We start from the raw sequence: 19,399 nt of genomic DNA, 5'->3' as shown, positions 1-19,399 counted from the left end.
ATTTGGGAGTCAGATACCAATACCAGATAATCAAGGAAGGAGAGAGAGAGAGAGAGAGAGAGAGAGAAAGAAAATAAAAAGCCCAGGATAGGTGGAAACTAAAGTATGCAGCTCCTGAACAGATTCTTTTAGATGTCTAGGTGTGTGATTGTAAATTGTAAATGACTGTAAAGGTAAATGAGTTTCTGTTTCTAGCTGTCTCCTTGTTCCTGACTTCCTGTACTTCTCTCCTGCTGTTCCTTCCTCCATCCCTCCCTTCCTCACTTACACACACACACACACACACACACACACACACACACACACACACGCACACCGCAGGCACCAAGACAGGGACCATGACTGGCACCTGAGGACACAGGTTGGTGTCAAAGTCCCCAGGAGAGAGAACAAATTTGAGAAAAGGCACAAGTCGTTTTTTTCCTAAAGCTGTCCACAGCCTCTCGCTTATCTTCTTCCTAAGACTCATCTCTCCGACTGTTGTTAGTCTCAACAACCAAAAGCCAAGATTCAGTGCTGTATATTCCAACACCTTTCCTCCTGGTCTGCTGTTTTGGTCCTCAACCACTCACTTTCTCCTTCAAAAGGGGAAGGTTATGTGGAGTAAGAAGATTAAAGGTTTTGAGGACTAACATCACCACCTCACCGTTTGGCCTGACACACCCACACTTGTCTCCTAACCACGCAGTCTGAATCTGGACCAATACAAGTTGTCCACAGAGGTCTGGACGTCTCACAGGCAGCATGCCTTCAGGAAAACACTGGCTGTGGGACACCTAATGGCTGGCTCAGAAATTGACCAAGCCATAGTGACTGAAACCTACTTGGAAAAAAATAGATTTTTTTCATGTCATCAGCTCATGTGAAAAATAGGGATTTTGTTTACTAGTCATGTGGACAATGCTCCTTCAAGAATTCCACTAAGCAAAACTCTATGCCACTATGACTCAGCTAGCCATCCATCCATCCATCCATTTAACAAACGTTCATGGAATGATTCTAGAAAAATAGGCCTAGCCCTAAGTCAAATTTTGCAGTAGCCAATTGTGGTGTAAGAAATCCTCTCTGTTCCCAAGATGTCCATCAACAGATGAATGGATAGAGAAGAGGTGGTATACATACACACACACACACACACACACACACACACACACACACACACACACACACAATGGAATATTATGCAGCCATCAAAAGGAATGAGATTTTGCCATTTGCAACGATGTGGATGGAACTGGAGGGTGTTATGCTGAGTGAAATAAGTCAATCAGAGAAAGACATGTATCCTATGACCTCACTGATATGAGGCATTCTTAATCTCAGGAAACAAACTGAGGGTTGCTGGAGTGGTGGAGGGTGGGAGGGATGGGGTGGCTGGGTGATAGACATTGGGGAAGGTATGTGCTATGGTGAGCGCTGTGAATTGTGCAAGACTGTTGAATCACAGATCTGTACCTCTGAAACAAATAATGCAATATATGTTAAGAAAAAAAAAAAAGAAGAAGATAGCAGGAGGGGGAGAATGAAGGGGGGTAAATCGGAGCGGGAGACGAACCATGAGAGACGATGGACTCTGAGAAACGGACTGGGGGTTCTAGAGGGGAGGGGGGTGGGGGATGGGTTAGCCTGGTGATGGGTATAAAGGAGGGCACATTCTGCGTGGAGCACTGGGTGTTATGCACAAACAATGAATCATGGAACACTGCATCAAGAACTAATGATGTAATGTATGGTGATTAACATAACAATAAAAAATTAAAAAAAAACGAAATCCTCTCTGTTCATTTCCATGGCCGACTCTAATTTGTGCTACTCTGCTTCCTAGTGTTTGGTACATGGTACCATCGTACAATATCACAGCTATACTTTTCACCCTGAAATACCCCAGACCTTCAAAACTATCTCCCATATATTTTTACCTATGCCAACAAATAAGAAATAGAGTTTCTTGGTGCCTAGAACTACACAGTAAATATTACAAAAGCAACAGAAGTTATGGTCCTGATCTTGAGACAGTTATATTCTCGGGGTGCGGGGGGGAATAGAAGTCCATATAGGAAGTAATCAGAGGTGTGCACGTGCATGCACACACAAAATCATGTTTATAGACCAATACTGAATAAATAACAATGAACGAGATCATCGGTGTAGGAGGCACTAGACTGAAGAAATGATTTATGCAAATAAGTGAAAAAAGGATTTGAGAAATTACTAAGAATATTTAGTCATTTTAGTATGTAAGAAAAACAGCAGAAGAGAAAAGCAAAAGCATGTAAGAGAGAAGAACATGACTGGACTGACCAGAAGTGGAAAGGGATGATGTAAGGAAAATATTCAAGTTAGGGATAGAAGTCAGTGAGCAAGGTCTAAGTAATTCACAGAATACCTTGAATGTTAGGATGAGAAACCAATATCTACAAGCTAAAATGTGTAAGAGAGAGCCATCAGAATTCTGAGACACGAAGAAATGTACACTTGCCGTCAGGTAATTATGGAATTTCCACCTGAAACTGTTACAGGCGTATTTGAACTGTTCTAAGAAAACAAATGTATAATAAGTTCTCATTCTAAAAAGACTGTTTTATCCATTTCAGAGATTCACAGAGTCGCACTCTGATTGTTTTTTAATCAGGATTTTTAGAAAACATTACCTTTGGATTCCAGTTCCAGTTTCTTTTTCTTTGCCCAAATATTATGGTAGTTTTCAGCCATCATTTCTGCCATAGCCTTAAATGAACGAAATATTTAGCAAATCAGTTATAATTTAAGGAATAGAAATAGAGGACTTTGCTTGCCAATATGTAATATCATAACATACTTTAAATTAATAAATCATAGCTTGTCAGTGCTAAAATACCTCTGAAAGATAGTGAACACAACTCTTAGTTGGAATCTAAATCCCAGATAATTCTACCAGCCTGTGAAACCACGCAGTAGTAAATGGCAGAGGTGATTTGATGGGAATGATTCTTGTTATTTGTAATGTTCAAGGACACAGGTTTTATTAATTCAATAATGAAACTTCAAATTAGCCATGAACTTTAACAAAAAATCTATTTATTTACAAGTTCTTATTGTAATCTCCAAAGCTTTAAAAGACAATCTAAACTTTACTAAACAATGAATGCAAAGAACCCTAGAGGGACATTCTAGATTCCATGTCTGTCCCAAACTTGGGGAGAGACCAGACAACTCAGACAAACCACATTAACCTTTCTGTGGACTTTTGTTTTTTTTTTTTTTTTTTTATTTGAGAGAGAGAGAGAATGTGTGTGTGCAGGGGGAGGGGCAGAGGGAAAGAATCTCAAGCAGACTCCCACTTGAGTGGGGAGACCAACGCAGGGCTTGATCTCACAACCATGAGACCATGACCCGAGCTAAATTCAAAAGTCAGACACTTAACAGACTGAGGCACCCAGGTGCCCTTCTGTGGCCTTTTGCTTTTTGATAAGATTGCCTCTCAGATTCTTTTTCCCTTTTGATTTTCAAGTTAACTATCTCATTTTAAGATACCCATCCATACAGGAGCATCGGGCAAGCCAAACAATGGAAGATAATTAACATGACCAACGACATAGGGTTTGCCTTTACGTATTTATTTCTCTTGGAATAATACTAACAATACCAATATTGTTGTTTGATCATTATGTCAACCTGTCAACTTCTGATCCAGGACAACACACTTTCTTTTACTCAAAGCAGCCATTTCAAAGTATGTTCCTTAGGGACAAAGGAGAACAGATACACCTATGGACGGAACAGGCAGAACGCCACCAGTTCAAAATGACTTAAAAGATACGTTCTTTAATGAGTAACTGTGGTTACTGGATAAATGACTTAAAATTCACATTGTTTAATGAGTAACTGGATAAATGACTTAAAATATACATTCTTTAATGAGTAACTAAGGTTACCGGATAAATGACTTAAAATACACATTCTTTAATGAGTAACTGAGGTTACCCTTAAGCAGAGCATTACTAATTCCTTATTTACTCTCTTTTCACACACAACTACTTCATTATAGGAGGATTTTTTTTAATAGACATTATCTTTAAGGAAAAGAAATTATCTAGAGGAAACATCCTAGAAAAAGTTATACCAACTTTAAAAGCAATTAAGAAGTTAAGGTCCATAATCTATAAATTCGATAGACCCTTTATATGATCACCACATTCAAATAATTCATGAGGAAAAATATGGAAAGGGAAGTGTTACAGTATGCTTTTTAAAAAATGAACTTTGCAGGATACTTTTTAAAAAAATATTTTATTTATTTATTTGATAGCGCACAAGCGGGCAGAACAGCAGACGGAGAGGGAGAGAGAAGCTGACTCCCCGCTGAGCGGGGAGCCCGATGCGGGGCTCGATCCCAGGACCCCGGGATCATGACCTGAGCCGAAGGCAGACGCTTCACCAACTGAGCCACCCAGGCGCCCCTGCAGGATACGTTTAAAAGTCAATAATACTTACGTGCAGGTCTCTGGACAGTGTGACATTGCTCATGTCAATGGCTCGGGGGCTATAACCATGCGCAGCATCTACAGAAACCTAAACGATTTATGTGAAAAAAATGGAGTCTAATTAAAAAACCCAGTGGAGACCTAAGACAAACGTCAGAAATGTGGGACAAATAAACCTCCACGTGTAATGTTTCGTCAGCTGAAACTGGCAAGTATATCTGTACAAACTTAGTTCACAAACATATCTAGCAAATTAAATCATGTTTGGGTGTCTGATCATTTCCATTGATGACTGAATAATACATCCCAACATCTCAGGGACTGCCAATCCCAAAAGCTAATGGTCAGAATTCAACAAATTGTGCAAAGAATCCAAGATTCTGAAACATTACCTTCGTCAAAGGATCCCTGTATTCTTCAGTTTCTCACAGATTCGAATTGGCTGCAATAAAATTTACTCTTCCTCATGCAAACAGTAATTAATCAAAGAGGGCAATATCTACAAATGTCTCAATGGGCCAAATGTTAAGACAACATACAACCAACTCTTTAATTTTAAAAGTAGTCAGTAGTCAACGATTAACAAAGTTATCCCCAACAACAAGGAAACATAGTTTCTGAATTTTGGCAATTTCTGAATTTTGGCACTTTTTAAAAATGAAACATATCTTTTCATCAACTCTAAGGCTTCTCATACTGTCTTGTGTTCTTTTTTTTTTAAGGTTCATTTATTTGAGACGTGGGTTGGGGGAAGGGCAGAGGGAGAGGGAGAAGCAGACTCCCCGCTGAGCAGGGAGCCCGATGCGGGGCTCGATCCCAGGACCCTGGGGTCATGACCTGAGCAGAAGGCAGACGCCTAACCAGTTGAGCCACCCAGGCGCCCTACTCCCACTTCCACCCATCTCAAGGTCTTTTAACTTTTTTTTTAATTTTTTTATTGTTATGTTAATCACCATACATTACATCATTAGTTCTTGATGTAGTGTTCCATGATTCATTGTTTGTGCATAACACCCAGTGCTCCACGCAGAACGTGCCCTCTTTAATACCCATCACCAGGCTGACCCATCCCCCCACCCCCGCCCCTCTAGAACCCTCAGTTTGTTTCTCAGAGTCCATCGTCTCTCATGGTTCCTCTCCCCCTCCGACTTACTCCCCTTCATTCTACTCAAGGTCTTTTAACTTTGATCGTACTGGGAAAGCCCAAGTAAAACAGTACTTTCATAAGATTCCAGCAACTGGGGATCATCTTTGGGAGATTCTGCCTAACACAACATCTATAATCAAATTATTGTTCTGACCTTGTCATGTCCGAGGGCTGCTGTGTTCCCTACCTTACCTAACATAACCACCCACCTGGCCGGCCGGCCCGGATCCATGGCTATCGCCTCGGATTACTCCTCCTCATCCACAATCCTCTATCAGACAGTCACAAAATTCTGTCTTTTCTACTTCAACAATATCTCCAGGACATATCCACTTCCCTCCATTCCCATTATCTTTGCTCTAATTCCGATATTTACTACTTCTGTTTTGTTTCACGGGATGTCTACAGTATCTCCCAAGGAATCGGCCTTTCTGTCTTCAATCTCCCCCTTCTTTAATTCATTCGCCATTCTGTCATCAGCACTGTATTTCCAAAATGTTTGTTATTCTCCAAATTTTTCCGCTATACAGGAAAAATCTGCGGACATAGGCTGAGCCATCCTTGCCTCAGTATTTCCTGTAGCACCAAGCCATACTTCATCAACCCCACAATGATGAAATGATTCCTAATTTCACAGATACCATGGCAAATGTATGTCTTAAAACTGACAAAAACCAGAATTAGACATGAGCAGTGGATTCACCACTGTGGTGCTCACCTGACTTGTCTGAGAAATTCGACGCGTGCGGTTATAGAGCGCCATGCTGTCTCCCTCCCGTGTTCTCTCAATCCTCCAACCCCACGCCAACATGGTTTTTAAAGACTCTTTGATTGGCCAGCGATAAATTTCTTTTTCCTAGCGACAAAAAGAAAGAGGAAAAAAAAAAGGGCGTGGGTGTGATGAATCCGAATGAAACTAAAAAATCTGAAATAGACTGCCTCTACTTATAAAGAAAAAAAGATTGGCATTGTTTATTTAAAAATGAAAAAGTAAAGTAAAATCTCTGAAAAGCAGAGTGAGCTGAGACTTAGTTTGACTAAGACCGCTAAAGAGGGATCTCAGCGTGGAGGTTAATTGCCTTTAGTTTCCCTACTTCTGATACTTTAGATAGAAACTAAAAAGGAGAAACAGTGCCAGATTATATGATACGCATGTGAAGGCTTTTCCATCATCTGAATAAACAGACAAGAATAACTCTTGCTCCATAAGCACCAAGCTACAAAGTCCTTTTCACCTCATTTGTCAAGATACTGACTGTTCCTCCTAATAAGCAAAATACATGAAAACTTATAAATAACAATCATTGTAAATAATACTTCATTATCCCTCATCAAGAAACTCTTAAGCATGATAAGAATATTTTCTAAAGTCCTTAAAAATACTGGGGAGGAATAAAAATAAAAAAAAGGGACAGAAAAATATTGCGAGAATAACCTCATAATTTACATAATTTACATAAATTGCATAATAAAAATTCAAAATAAATTAAACTACATATCCAAAAAAAAAAAAAACCCTCACCTTTTCAGATAATAGTTTATATGGCTTCATTAATGGTTGAACTTTAGATGAGTCTGAATATATTTCTCCATAAATCCATCCATTTGCCAACTTAAAAAAAATCATCAAAATTATTTATACAGATTAGTTTTTTTTTTAAAAAAGGTTTTATTTATTTACTTGACACACAGAGAGAGATAGCGAGAGAGAGAGCACAAGCAGGGGGAGCGGCAGGCAGAGGGAGAAGCAGGCTTCTCGCATGAGCAGGGAGCCCGATGTGGGGCTCGATCCCAGGACCCCGGGATCATGACCTGAGCTGAAGGCGGCGGTTTAACCAACTGAGCCACCCAGGCGCCCCTATACAGATTAGTTTTTGAGAGTGTAGGTGTGCATGTGTTTAAGTGTATTTGGTAAAATAAATCTAAAATAAACTAAGACATTAAGGTTTGATTTCCACCCAGCATAAGTCAATATAAAGATTTCCATCCTAACCAGTATTATTTTTGAGTAAACACTGAGAGCAATTCTTCTCATCCAAAGATTAAACACACCCAGTCTTCCTTAAACAGACCCAGGTCTGTGATTCTGTCATAAGCACTCCCCCCAGGAGCAAATTACGGGGTGCATGGCCCCCATCATATTGATTCTGCCACATCTTGGGACCCTCCACCTGAGATGCTCTTTTTATTATTTTTTAAAATGTTTTTTTGAAATGCTCATTTTAAACAGGAAAACTGGATTATTCTGCTTTATGTGGAAGCTTCTCTGAATAATGCTACCTGTTTTGTCTGCTCCAGTATTCAATCATCTCTCAACACATTTGTTCCATGTTATTTTGCCCATATACATATTCTGTATCCATCACCGTTTCCCTATCTCCTCTCATATCTGCCTATGGAATCTGAGTAACTGGACTGGAATTGCTCAGGACAGCCTACCTGGACATTTCCTGTCCATCACCACCAGCTCAGTACCCAACATAAAAGAGAAGTCTTTACATAAAAGAGAACTTAACTCATACTGACTCACCTCGTAAGTAAACGAGTAAACAAAGTGAAGGAGCCACACATTTATCAAACCAAAAAGAGGGTTTCTTAGGAGAAGGAGACGGACTGGTTAAGGCAAGAACTGAAATTGAATAGAAAGTCTAGCAGGATGACACAGAGCTGCTGTACAAAACCTCAGAACCTGTGATGTTTGACCTTCACGCCTCCAACAGTGCATGCTTCTCTTAGATTCCTGCATCCTCAGCTCAATTTCTCTGACAAACCTTCACAGTTATCATCTCTCAAATTTAACCAGCCTCAACATAGTGTGACTACTCAGCCACAAGCTTTCTTTTGGAGAATTTCATGGTTGGTAGGACATGTGTTACTTATCTCATTTGCTTACACTATTTTTTTTTCTTTTTTTTGACAACACAGACATGTCATCTTGCCATGTGATTTATCCTTAGTGACCTACAGATCTTCTGGGTAGTAAGACACACAACCGAGGAGTAGAAGATGTAAACACTCAATTCGAATCAATAATTTTCAAGGTTTTATCTAATATAAAATTATATATAAAGTCAAAGTTTCTTTAAAGGATTTCTGATGCAGAGTCACCTTTTCAGATAATAGTTTCTATGGTTTCACTAATGGCTGAACTTTAGATGAGTCGGAATATGTTTCTCCATAAATCCATCCATCTGCCATGATTATTACTTGTACTTATGATTTTTACTTTGTACTCCCATAAACAATGTGTTTAGAAACAATATTTATGACTTAATACAATTTTTATTCCTAAAACTGTGCTTAAGAACAAATACTTTTTTTTTTTAAGATTTTATTTATTTATTTGAGTGGGGGAAGGGGCAGAGGGAGAGAATTCTCAAGCAGACTCCCCACTGAGCACAGAGACAGGCGTTAGGCTTGATCTCACAACCCTGAGATCCTGACCTGAGCTGAAACCAAGAGTCTGTTGCTTAACTAAGTGAGCCACCCAGGCGCCCCTTTATGAACAAATATTGTTATTCATATGTATGTTACACATGTGTTAATGGCAGAACTAACTAAATACTGTATCAACAAATCATAATTAAATGTTCTTTCTTAATCTAGACACAGCTTTCACTTTAAAGTAGAAAACTGTCATGGTCAGAAATATTTGAGCAGTGACTCGTCATTAGGCACACTCAGTACTGAGTTAGAATGTGATACTCTGACTTTTACCTTGTCCATTGACCATTTGTCATGAGAATGTTCCGCATATTTGTTAATGAAGTATTCCAACTTCTCAGGAATTGTAATACTATGAGAAAAATAAAGGAAAAAAAGCTTGATTTTTATAGGATTTACAGGAAATCATACCAATAATTTACTCACAGCTTATGACTGCACAAATCCCACTCGATGCACAACTGTTAAAAAATTATCTTAACAAGGTATTACTTTTCCATAGTGTAGGAACAAAGTAAAACGCAAGCCGTAATGTTCTATCTGCTTATCTTATATTAATCCATACATTATTATGGCTCCACATAAGTTACATATGATAAAAATTATATATAATATAAATAAAAATAATTAAATTATATTCAAAGATAAGGACAATAGATTATACCAAAAAAAATTTAAAACCAGAATCAAGATACAGTTTGACGCAATGAGCTTAAAGACATACTTCTCTTCTATATTCATTCTTTGAAGTTATTCTCCCTTTTTGACTTAAGTCTTGTCTACAACAACTGTAAGTGGGTAAAAGATGGCTGAAATCTGGTTACATTTTTTAAATGTACTAATATTTTAAATTAATGTCCCACAACTGGTGATGTGTTAATGATTTTAAACTTCATGGTCTACAAATAACATTCTAACTGTTGTTAATATGGATTATAGTGAAAAGTAACCTACTCATGCTCTGTGATCTTAACACTTATTTTTGATTCCTTTCATATTTAACTAATATTTGATCTCTTGAACAGATGTTGAGTGCATGCAAGTGATAACCCAGTCTAATGGTAAATATGGGACTTGGAAATATTAAATATATTGATGAATGGACTATTAAATATACAAACACATATATATATTTCCATTCATTCACACACATAACTTATTAACACAATTAACATTGAGAACTGAACTCTAAATAAAACCTAGCATAATGAGATGGTTTACTGTTCTTTTTCAACAATGTTATTAGTCAGTGATTGAACTACAGGACACAGACATACTTAAGAAACGATATATAAAAATCACAAAGATGTAGAAATGATTGATATCACTAAGTAAACCTAACCTGGTAAGAATTCCCCGAAGGGGCAAGCCTTGGTAAATGACTACACATGCCCAACAGTTGTTAATTAATTAGATTTAATTAATCAACACCAAGACCATGACATGTTTGGATATTATTTTAAAATCCTGGATTATATTGTATGTTAGCAAACCACACACTTACCCATGTAGGAACTGAGCATGTGATAGTCTGATTTACTTACATTGGAAGAGATACAAAGGATCAATCACATAAGCCAAATACTGGGGGGTAGAGTCTTTTCTCACAGGACTGTCATCAAATACCAAACATGCAAATGTAAGGCATTATCCAACTAATGGCATACCACTCGGGTTGAAATTTTGATCGGTTATGGAAGCTCAACCAGCCGGGGGCCACCCAGAAGCCTAAAAGTTGAACTCCCAAGCCAATTCAGACGCTGTGGATGGTAGCTACCAAGTGACTACATTGCTAACCACTGATCTTGCGGAGTCACCATGGAATCGATAAGATAATGTAGCATGAAGAGTCAGCTCTCCTCCCCAATGGGAAACCATGGTCCTACTCAAAGACAGTAACAACAAAAATGCTGAGACTCCCAAACACCTGAAGTACTGAGACATCCCACTTGCAAAATGATTTACGCAACTAAGTACGAGTAAGAAGTTTTATAATGTTAAGTAACATTTTATCTGTGGCTAAGGTTGTCACACTGTGTTCTAACTATATGCTCAATTTTCCACCAATATTCTCATTTGATATTCCCTGGAATCTCATGCTTTGCTTTATGATGCTGAACATCGGCTACTACCCCTAGGCTTCACTAGATGTACATGGTGGAGTGACTTCCCGCAGCTCAGAGGACCAGCTTTGCCCTGCGTGCTGGTATCACCCCCAGTCAAAGACAATAGACGGAGGTTGGCTGCAATTATTAATAAACATTCAGGGTAAATTTTCAACTAAAAATATAGCTGATATGCTTTCTTGATTCTCGTTATTGTAGATATTACCATGTGGTTACATACAGAGAATCTGGGTTGAGTATCCTAGAAGGTAGATCTTGTCTACTTCTGATATTTGTATAATCATTATTGGTACTACCATCATTTCGTCAAGTAAAGGGACCCCTATCAAAAGGATACCAATTCAAAGGGGGCATGGATTAGAGAAAGTTCACTTTAGTACCTTATTCAATTTCAGACTTCACACATCATTTACAATAAAAATCTGCTGCAATAGAAAGAGTCCATACTTTGAGGTATCAACAGGTTGTGGGTTAAAGTTCCCTTCAGAATCCATTGATGACTGTTTTTCCATCATACTGACATAATTTGACTCCATGTAGTCTGGAGGCAAAGCTCCCGCAACTGCACTCAGGCAAGGCAGTGCCAGTTTGAAAAGTTCTTGTTCATATTTCTGAGAAGAAATGGAGGACCAGAAAAAAAAAACAAAACAAAAAACCAACAAACAAACAAAAACACCAAAACACAAAAAACCTGTATTACTATTGAGCAAAATTTGTCAAAATGTTTGCTGTGGCTGGCAAGATGTTTTAAGAGAAAATCAGAATGACCCTAGGCTAACTCAACTCCCTCACAGATTCTTTCTCTAGCAAATGGAACATAACATTTCACGGCCTGAAATCCCACCAGACAGGAGAGAGGCTGAAGTCAGATTTACTGCAGTTGCCACTTAAGAAGAAAATCTTTGCTTCTTCAAGAGTTTTTCTCCAATATTTTATGAAATAAACCTGAATATTCTAAATGTGTAACATGTCTTTACAACACAATTTCAATCAATAGCATAATTATAGAAGATTGCTACACCATATTATAAAGACTATACTTGAAACACACATAAAAGGACATTCCAGAGAGTAAGAAATTTAAACAGATCTGTATCACATTACAAAGGTATGAAAAATAGAATTCTAAACTAAGAAAGAAATTCTATAGGGAATATGCACAATCAAAATTTCTGGGAAGTGTTATTTGTATATTAATTACATAAGTGATTAAATTTGTATTTATAGATTTTTTTAAAAAAATATTATTTAAAAATTATCTCACTTTAAGTGTTCAGTTTTAAATTAATGTTGTAAATCCTTCTAAAACGGCCTCCTACGTATTATTTTAAAAGGACCCTCAGTTTACCAAAGGCAATTCAGTGACAAAAAGCATCAAGATGTAGCTTCCAACTGTAATCTCGAGTGAACTTCACTCTATTACACAGCAAACTTCTCGATATCCTGCTCCAGTTGCTTAATAATGTCTATCCAGGAGTTCAAACTGATTTTGATTAATCATTTAAGCAGAAGCATACAAAGCACCCTGTTCTGATTTTCCCTGAAGAACTAGCCCCACCCCCAGCCTTGTGAAAATATATAAACTATTCTTTATAAATATATCAACTCGTACAGAATATTGCATATAGAAAGCAACACGGAGTGGAGTGACTTAAATCTCCACAGCAGCAAAGTGGGAAAAGCCAGTAAGGTCACTGGGATATTATAATTTTATGAGATTGCGTATTTTTATATTTGATTGTACTTCTTCATGGTTTTTAAGATCCGGGTGACTAGGGAGGGTTTGAGTCCAGGTAAGTCCAAATCATCAGAAACTCAACCATGTGCATGATTTCCTGAAATGCTTAGCCATTTTAAGTTCTGAAGGTGTTACGATCACAAGGAACGTGTTACCATAATGATTACCAAAATTAAATATAAATTGTATTCTCAACATTTGTTGGACATTAAAAAAGGAAAAAGAACTATCTAAGTCTTAACAAGTAAAGATAATATTCCACTAGGAATATTTATAGCTTTTAAATTATTGCATCACACAAAGTCCATAAAATCTTAAATCACCTTTTGAGATAGGGCGTCAAAAATGCCCCAAAACAACTTTCTTGATAAATGAAGTTCTTCTTCAGAGGCAGCTCCAAAGTTCCCCCACCCTCCAGGCAGGCAGTAATATTTCCAGCATCTTTCATAATGATTTGTCAGCAGCTATGTGAGAAAACAATTATAAAAGCAATGAGTGAAAGATACCTTTTATATTTTTCCCCTTTCTTCCCATTTGACATTCAAATGCCACGTAATAAGGTCAACTGAAACAGAACTGCTCAATCCCATACGAATTCGTCTGGAGAACACTATTTACCTTTTATACATGCCTCTTTGAAATATAACACTGAGCACAGTATGAGGACCCAATGCCCAATTTAACACATAAGTGCGCCTTGAACAGCATTCTTTATGAGGTTGGTTATTGACGTATCCCTGAGTCCTGTATTAGTTGCTGTCATTTACTCAGTTTTATGAATCGCGATCCTCTGGATATGCACATCTGCACTTAATGAAAGGACTAATGTCAGGGTGACCCAGAGGCACAAGGAAGTATCTCTAGGATACAGCACCTGAAATGTACATTCTAAGGGAAATCTACCTCTGAATATTTTTGCTTCCTTTTTGCCAATCCTTAATCACCACACTTTAGGCTTTGCTTCAGAACTTAACATCTCTAAGTAAACTTCCCAAACTACTCCATTTCAGTAATTTCTTTACCTATCTTTCTTTGGTGGTTATGGATGCTAAATTTCTTATCTTGCCAAGTGTCTGTGTTCATCTTCAGTTTTCCTCTGTCTACATTTTGTTTGTTTAGGACTAAACTGTAAGTTTAAAGACAAGGATAGAATCTTCTAATTCTTCTGTGGTTCTTGAGTAATTCATTTTTGATCTTTAAACTAACAAATATTCACAACTACTTGCTGAATTAATAAAATTATCTTATGAATCAACTATAAATTTTGGGACTCTCTTTTCTGTAACTGAGGGAACTAGATCAAAAAGGATTGATGTTATTAAAACAAACTACATCTTTTACTAGAGAAATACTCACACACACACAATTTAGAAATCTCAAATGATGAAATGTTAAGAACTAATGTGTTTGGATTAACTTGGAAATATCTACAACCTAAAAGAGTTTAACACATAAAGTAATACCATCTCTTTTTTCAGGTAACTTCCAGCTCATTTGTATGAAGAAAATTTTGTATGGGAAGAGCTCTTCTAGAGGATAAAAACTGTAAAAATGGGATTTTCAGCAAGGATATCATTTACTCTGCATCATTCATTAATCTAAATTTATTAAACCAAGACGAATTTTCAGGGAGAAAGACTGTATTTGCTAAATATCTAGGGAAGCTTAGAGTAACAGCAGCTCAAAACACTGACTCATTTATATCTCAAACTTCTTTTTTCCAGCACTGGGTGGCCATGAGGAAAAATGAGGTTTACCAGATGACAGCGCAGAGAAGCTACCCATAAAAGAGTCCATTACATGCCTATGACCTCCACGCACAGACCATGCTATTAGATGTATTGGGACACACCGAATATTCTAATCCTAAAACTGGACTGCAAAATTAGATGACAGAAAAATATTCTCAAGTCAGTGAGACAGTATGAGACCCGTTCATTCATGTACAGAATAATGAAGCCAGACAGAGAAAATGTCAGTGATTCTTCCATACCCGGTGACAAACTGTAACTGCAGAGACAGAGAGGTTATCTTTGAACCCTAAGACATAACATTTGGAAATTGCCATGTGATTACCGACTTAGAAAGTGGGTGTTTTTGAAAGCCTGCTCTTTATCCCCGAAGGTTGCTAATATTTCAGGCCACACCTATTACATGTTTTCTACCCTAAAGAATACCTTGGCTCATGTTTTCTTTGTTCCCCATTTTTCCCATTGATTTCCATCGCCATTCACCCACAGGAAATCAATCTTAGAACTCCTATGATCTTTTAGGACTTATTGTATTGTGATGTACACATTTCTCAAATTTATATGCCCACTTCCAAGAATTGGGAGAAATTTTCCAGCACTGAAAATCAAGCCTGGTGTTTCTAAGAGCTGTACATACTGTAAGAGGAGAAAAGTCAGAGGACCCAGTAATCACCTAACTACAGCCATTTCCTCTACTTACCTTAAGAGGCATCTTTGCATGTTCATTTAATAATGGCACGTCAAATACTAATCTTCGGAGTAAGTGCTGCATCATAGAAGGTCTCAATTGGCTGGTGGGACAAAGTTCATTTTAATAATGAAGGGCGATGTCTCTAAACTGAGGAAATAATTCATGAGACTAACTTCTATAAGCCAAGAACCTGTACCTACATCTCTCTTCAGATGGGGTTAATGAGGTGTCCCCAATCCAAAGATTAGCCCACCACCACACAATTTCATACAAGGCTGCATTTCCAACTCCTCTCTATCACCCAAGATCTGAAGCCCACTCCTTATTTGCTTCCGATGTTCCTCTTCTCCCTTCACTTCCCAACCACCCACCACGATAGGCCCTACTGTTTCCTGAGACCCTTGACTCCAGCAATTACAGTAAGCGCTTCTTCCCTCACTCCATTGGCCAGGAAGGGTCTTCCGTGACGGAATTAGAAGCAAACACAAGAGGGTGCGCGGAAACAGGAGGGAGGGGGGAAAGGCTGAGGCAGAAATCCGGCCAGAGGAGGATGGGAAAGAAGACTCACACACATCTACTGTGTCAGGTCATCCTGACTGCTTCAGCTCCTTTAAGAAGTAGATAAACTCTGGGAGATAGTGACTTTGGTCTCATTTTACAGAATGTTAGCGTCAGGGGAGTCAGAGACATAACCCTCTCATTTTTCATCTCCGTCAGCCCCATCTGGCTTCTAAATCCACGTAGTTGGCTGTGAGTGAAAACATTTCTTCACCAGGGCACCGCGAGACCACACGCCTTCGCCTGTTCTTGCAATCAGAAGGAAGCCACCACCCCACCCAGGGACGTGAGAAACTGTCACATCAGCCGTCAGAACCCCAAGAGGAGAAGGAATGTTCCGGCTTTCAGAGTAAGACCTATAGGAACACTTCGACCTATAGGAAGTGGTTTTCCAGCATGAAGGACACAGCCTTCATGATGGCCACATTAAGGCTTTAATATTATACTGTATCATCTTTTATATTTAATAAGTCTCTTTTTTTCCTTTCTCTTCTGGAAGAGGAGTTAAAATCATCGCACATAGTCAAAAGGAGAGAATCTTCTAATCTTACACAAAAGTGACCAGGGACTCCTCTCGCACAGTTCCCCTGCCCACCAACATCCAGAAGACTGGTCCAGCACTCTATCCAATGGCCAAATACCCTAGAGAGCCCTGGAAGAAGACTCCTGAACTTGACCAGGAGCAAGGGTGCCCTGATTCCAACCTCGGGTACAGGGCACTACCTAAAATGAATTCGCTTTTCGGTATGGAAATTTCTTCCAAAATTCCTAACCATCTGTCAAGGGCCCTATCGTAAATTCTCTCTCTCAAAGCAGCAGCAGCTTGATACGGAGTTAGTTTCCCACTTACCCACAAATAGAGAGTAAACAAACTTCTATGGAATCCCGCTGAGCTTTGGTAAGAGAGCAGCCCTTAGAGAGTCTGTACACAGTATGAAGTAAGGAGTCAATGAGAGAAGCGTGGTGCTCTGTGCCCGCAAAAAGAGGGGCACATCTCGTTAACAAAGGCAGCACGGCTGTGCAAAGGTACCGATTGAGGGCCAAGGCCATGTCTGTAGCACTCAGAGCAGCCTAGAAAGGAATTGTGAGAGTAGAAAGTCATTTGCGTTTGGCGGTAGACAACTCTCAAAGGGATGAACGTGCGGACATGGGATTTCATTCTCTAGAAAATGACAAGTACATGAACAATGGAGACGGACTCCTTGGGTGTGTCTTCATGTGTGGCTCGTATGATTTTTTACCACTGGAAACAATCAACTTTCAATTGCTCATAAACAGATAAAGAGGAAGTGATATCTCTAGTCCTAGCTCCCTCACCAAGAAGCCCAAGAGGCTCACATTCTACAATAAGATATCAAGGGGAGGATGGATGTGTGATGAAGACACTGATGATAGTTAGGAATGTGAGTTATTTATGTTTATATTTTAGCTCATGTCCAGCAGAATCAATAGCCAAAGGCTGATTGTCTTATTACAGTATCAGCTCTCCTGTTTAGGTTCAGAATTTCATGTGAACACACCCAACAAAGGAAAAAGAAACTTCAGTTTATTTTTATGATTCTCCTCTCCTGACTTTCCTGAAAGAGCTACTGTCAACTCAAGATCTGATTTCCTCTGGAAGCAAAAAGATCCATTTAATTGAGAATAAAAGGAGGTATTATTATAACTACTGAAATAACATTTAGAGCTTCAGCTTATTCTACAATGCTCCGGACAGTAGAATATTTACACTAGTAATGACAGATTCTTGATGTGGGCCACTGGATGTACAGGAGAGATTTCAGCCTTATCTGTGCCTTAAAAATAAAAGACACCAGGATGACAGTGTAATTGGCCCAACTCAACAATGTCCATTAAACATTCTTAATACTGTAATTGCTTTCATTGAGAAGCACAATTCTTTAGGCCAGTCTGGAGGTTAGAAGGAGCCACTGTCACTTCCCAAACTAGGGTTATATACACTTATTGTCTTCCGTAGTACCTGATCAGAATTCTTATCATACTCCTGAGGTGGTAAGTTTTCTCCACTATTCAGTGAATTCCTTAAGACAAAGTCTATTTTATTTTCTGTTTACCCACTGCCTCCCTAAAACTATAATAGATACTCAATAAACATTTAGTGACAATAAATAAATGAATGAATATATCTATGGAGAATATCGCAAGCCAGCAAAGGAAGAGTCAAAAGTTGAGGATGTCAACTGTTCAAATCATTACCGTATCTAAAGAAGCTGCAGCCCGGAGATCTGGCAGAAAGCCAACCTCGAGAAGGTGGAGGAGGAAATCTTGAACCTCAATCCCATAGACCCTGTCAAGGAACAAAACCATGGCTGCCTTGTGATCTGGGCAAAACCCCGCAGACATGTCAGGCTCCACCACATTCCCATCTAAAAGAGAGAAGGTGACATGTCGTTGTTAATGGATAGATTGCAAATGGATAGATTGCTTCTCTCCAGCCTCCTCAAGTTTTAAGTTACCAGTTGAATGGATTTTTGTCCTTCTACTACCCACATACAAGTGCTGGGAATTGGCTGAGGAATTATGCCAGTGCAATTTAAATTCAAGGTCATTCAAAATGTGATCTGGGAATCTATTTACTAATCGCGTGTATGAGCGAAGACATAGTATTCGGCTAGATAATGAGAAGGAAACAAAAAGCCACCCAAAATCTACATCGTAAAACTAGCAGTAAATGCCATAAAAAGTTAAACCGTGATGTTTTTCCTGTTTTCAAAAATGAGAGCCTCTTTTAAACACTAATAAAACTCATGGATCCCTATGTGATAATCGCGGTTCATTTACACATTTATGGCTTAGACAACTGCAAAATGATGAAACAACTCTATGAATTGGTTTGACTTTCAAAGGAAATATGCTTCCTTAAACATAATAGCATTTAACAACATTTAAAACATATTTGAGAGTCATATTATTTTTCTCTATTAATAGTCAATATGTGATGCCTAGATAGATGAGTGAGTCTCTTACTAGAATTCCATAGATTCACAGGTTGGGAACCACTGATGTGAGGAATTTGGGGATTATGTACCAATTGAAAATACTGGCAGATTTTGTTCCTGTTTGACCATGTGATAATTATGCCAAATAACACTGCTCAAATGACACACTGTAAAATTCTACAAATAATGTCACAGAATCTTTAATATTGATGCAGGACGCAGGGAAAGAGGATACATGACCACAATCATCCCGAAAAAATAAAGTCACAACTTTTTTGTTTTCCTTCATAACTAAGGAATGGATTTCTTATCCGAATCATGAAAATAAACAAGAAACGATATTTTAAGGGTAATTATATTAAAGGCTAATATGAAAGAGCTTCCATTCCTTATTAAATTATAATACTCAATACACTAAGTACTTTTCTTCCTGTAATTAAAATAATGGGAATAATAGCTCTTGTTTGTGTTGTTATCAGGCACCCTGCTGGGAAGTTTACAGACACAATCTCGTACAGTCT

At 38.4% G+C, this 19,399-nt stretch overlaps 1 protein-coding gene across 1 annotated transcript in view; it reads right to left on the bottom strand.

The window, feature by feature from the left end:
* The window catches only part of RYR2 (ryanodine receptor 2), a 424,890-nt gene that overhangs the window by 153,892 nt on the left and 251,599 nt on the right, over positions 1-19,399 (bottom strand). The window contains exons 45-54 of the mRNA XM_028104495.2: positions 18,136-18,305; positions 16,769-16,989; positions 15,370-15,460; positions 13,242-13,382; positions 11,628-11,791; positions 9,328-9,406; positions 7,133-7,222; positions 6,329-6,466; positions 4,474-4,551; positions 2,652-2,727 (exon numbers count right to left, since the gene is read on the bottom strand). Of these exons, the coding sequence (XP_027960296.2) occupies positions 2,652-2,727; positions 4,474-4,551; positions 6,329-6,466; positions 7,133-7,222; positions 9,328-9,406; positions 11,628-11,791; positions 13,242-13,382; positions 15,370-15,460; positions 16,769-16,989; positions 18,136-18,305 (1,248 nt within the window). The remainder of the gene's footprint in view (positions 1-2,651; positions 2,728-4,473; positions 4,552-6,328; positions 6,467-7,132; positions 7,223-9,327; positions 9,407-11,627; positions 11,792-13,241; positions 13,383-15,369; positions 15,461-16,768; positions 16,990-18,135; positions 18,306-19,399) is intronic.

Source organism: Eumetopias jubatus, unplaced genomic scaffold (genome assembly GCF_037043125.1).
Source record: "Eumetopias jubatus isolate StellerSeaLion01/CBP00866 unplaced genomic scaffold, mEumJub1_p1.0 scaffold_17, whole genome shotgun sequence".
NCBI lineage: Eukaryota > Metazoa > Chordata > Mammalia > Carnivora > Otariidae > Eumetopias > Eumetopias jubatus.
This window is presented reverse-complemented; position numbering and strand designations above follow the sequence as displayed.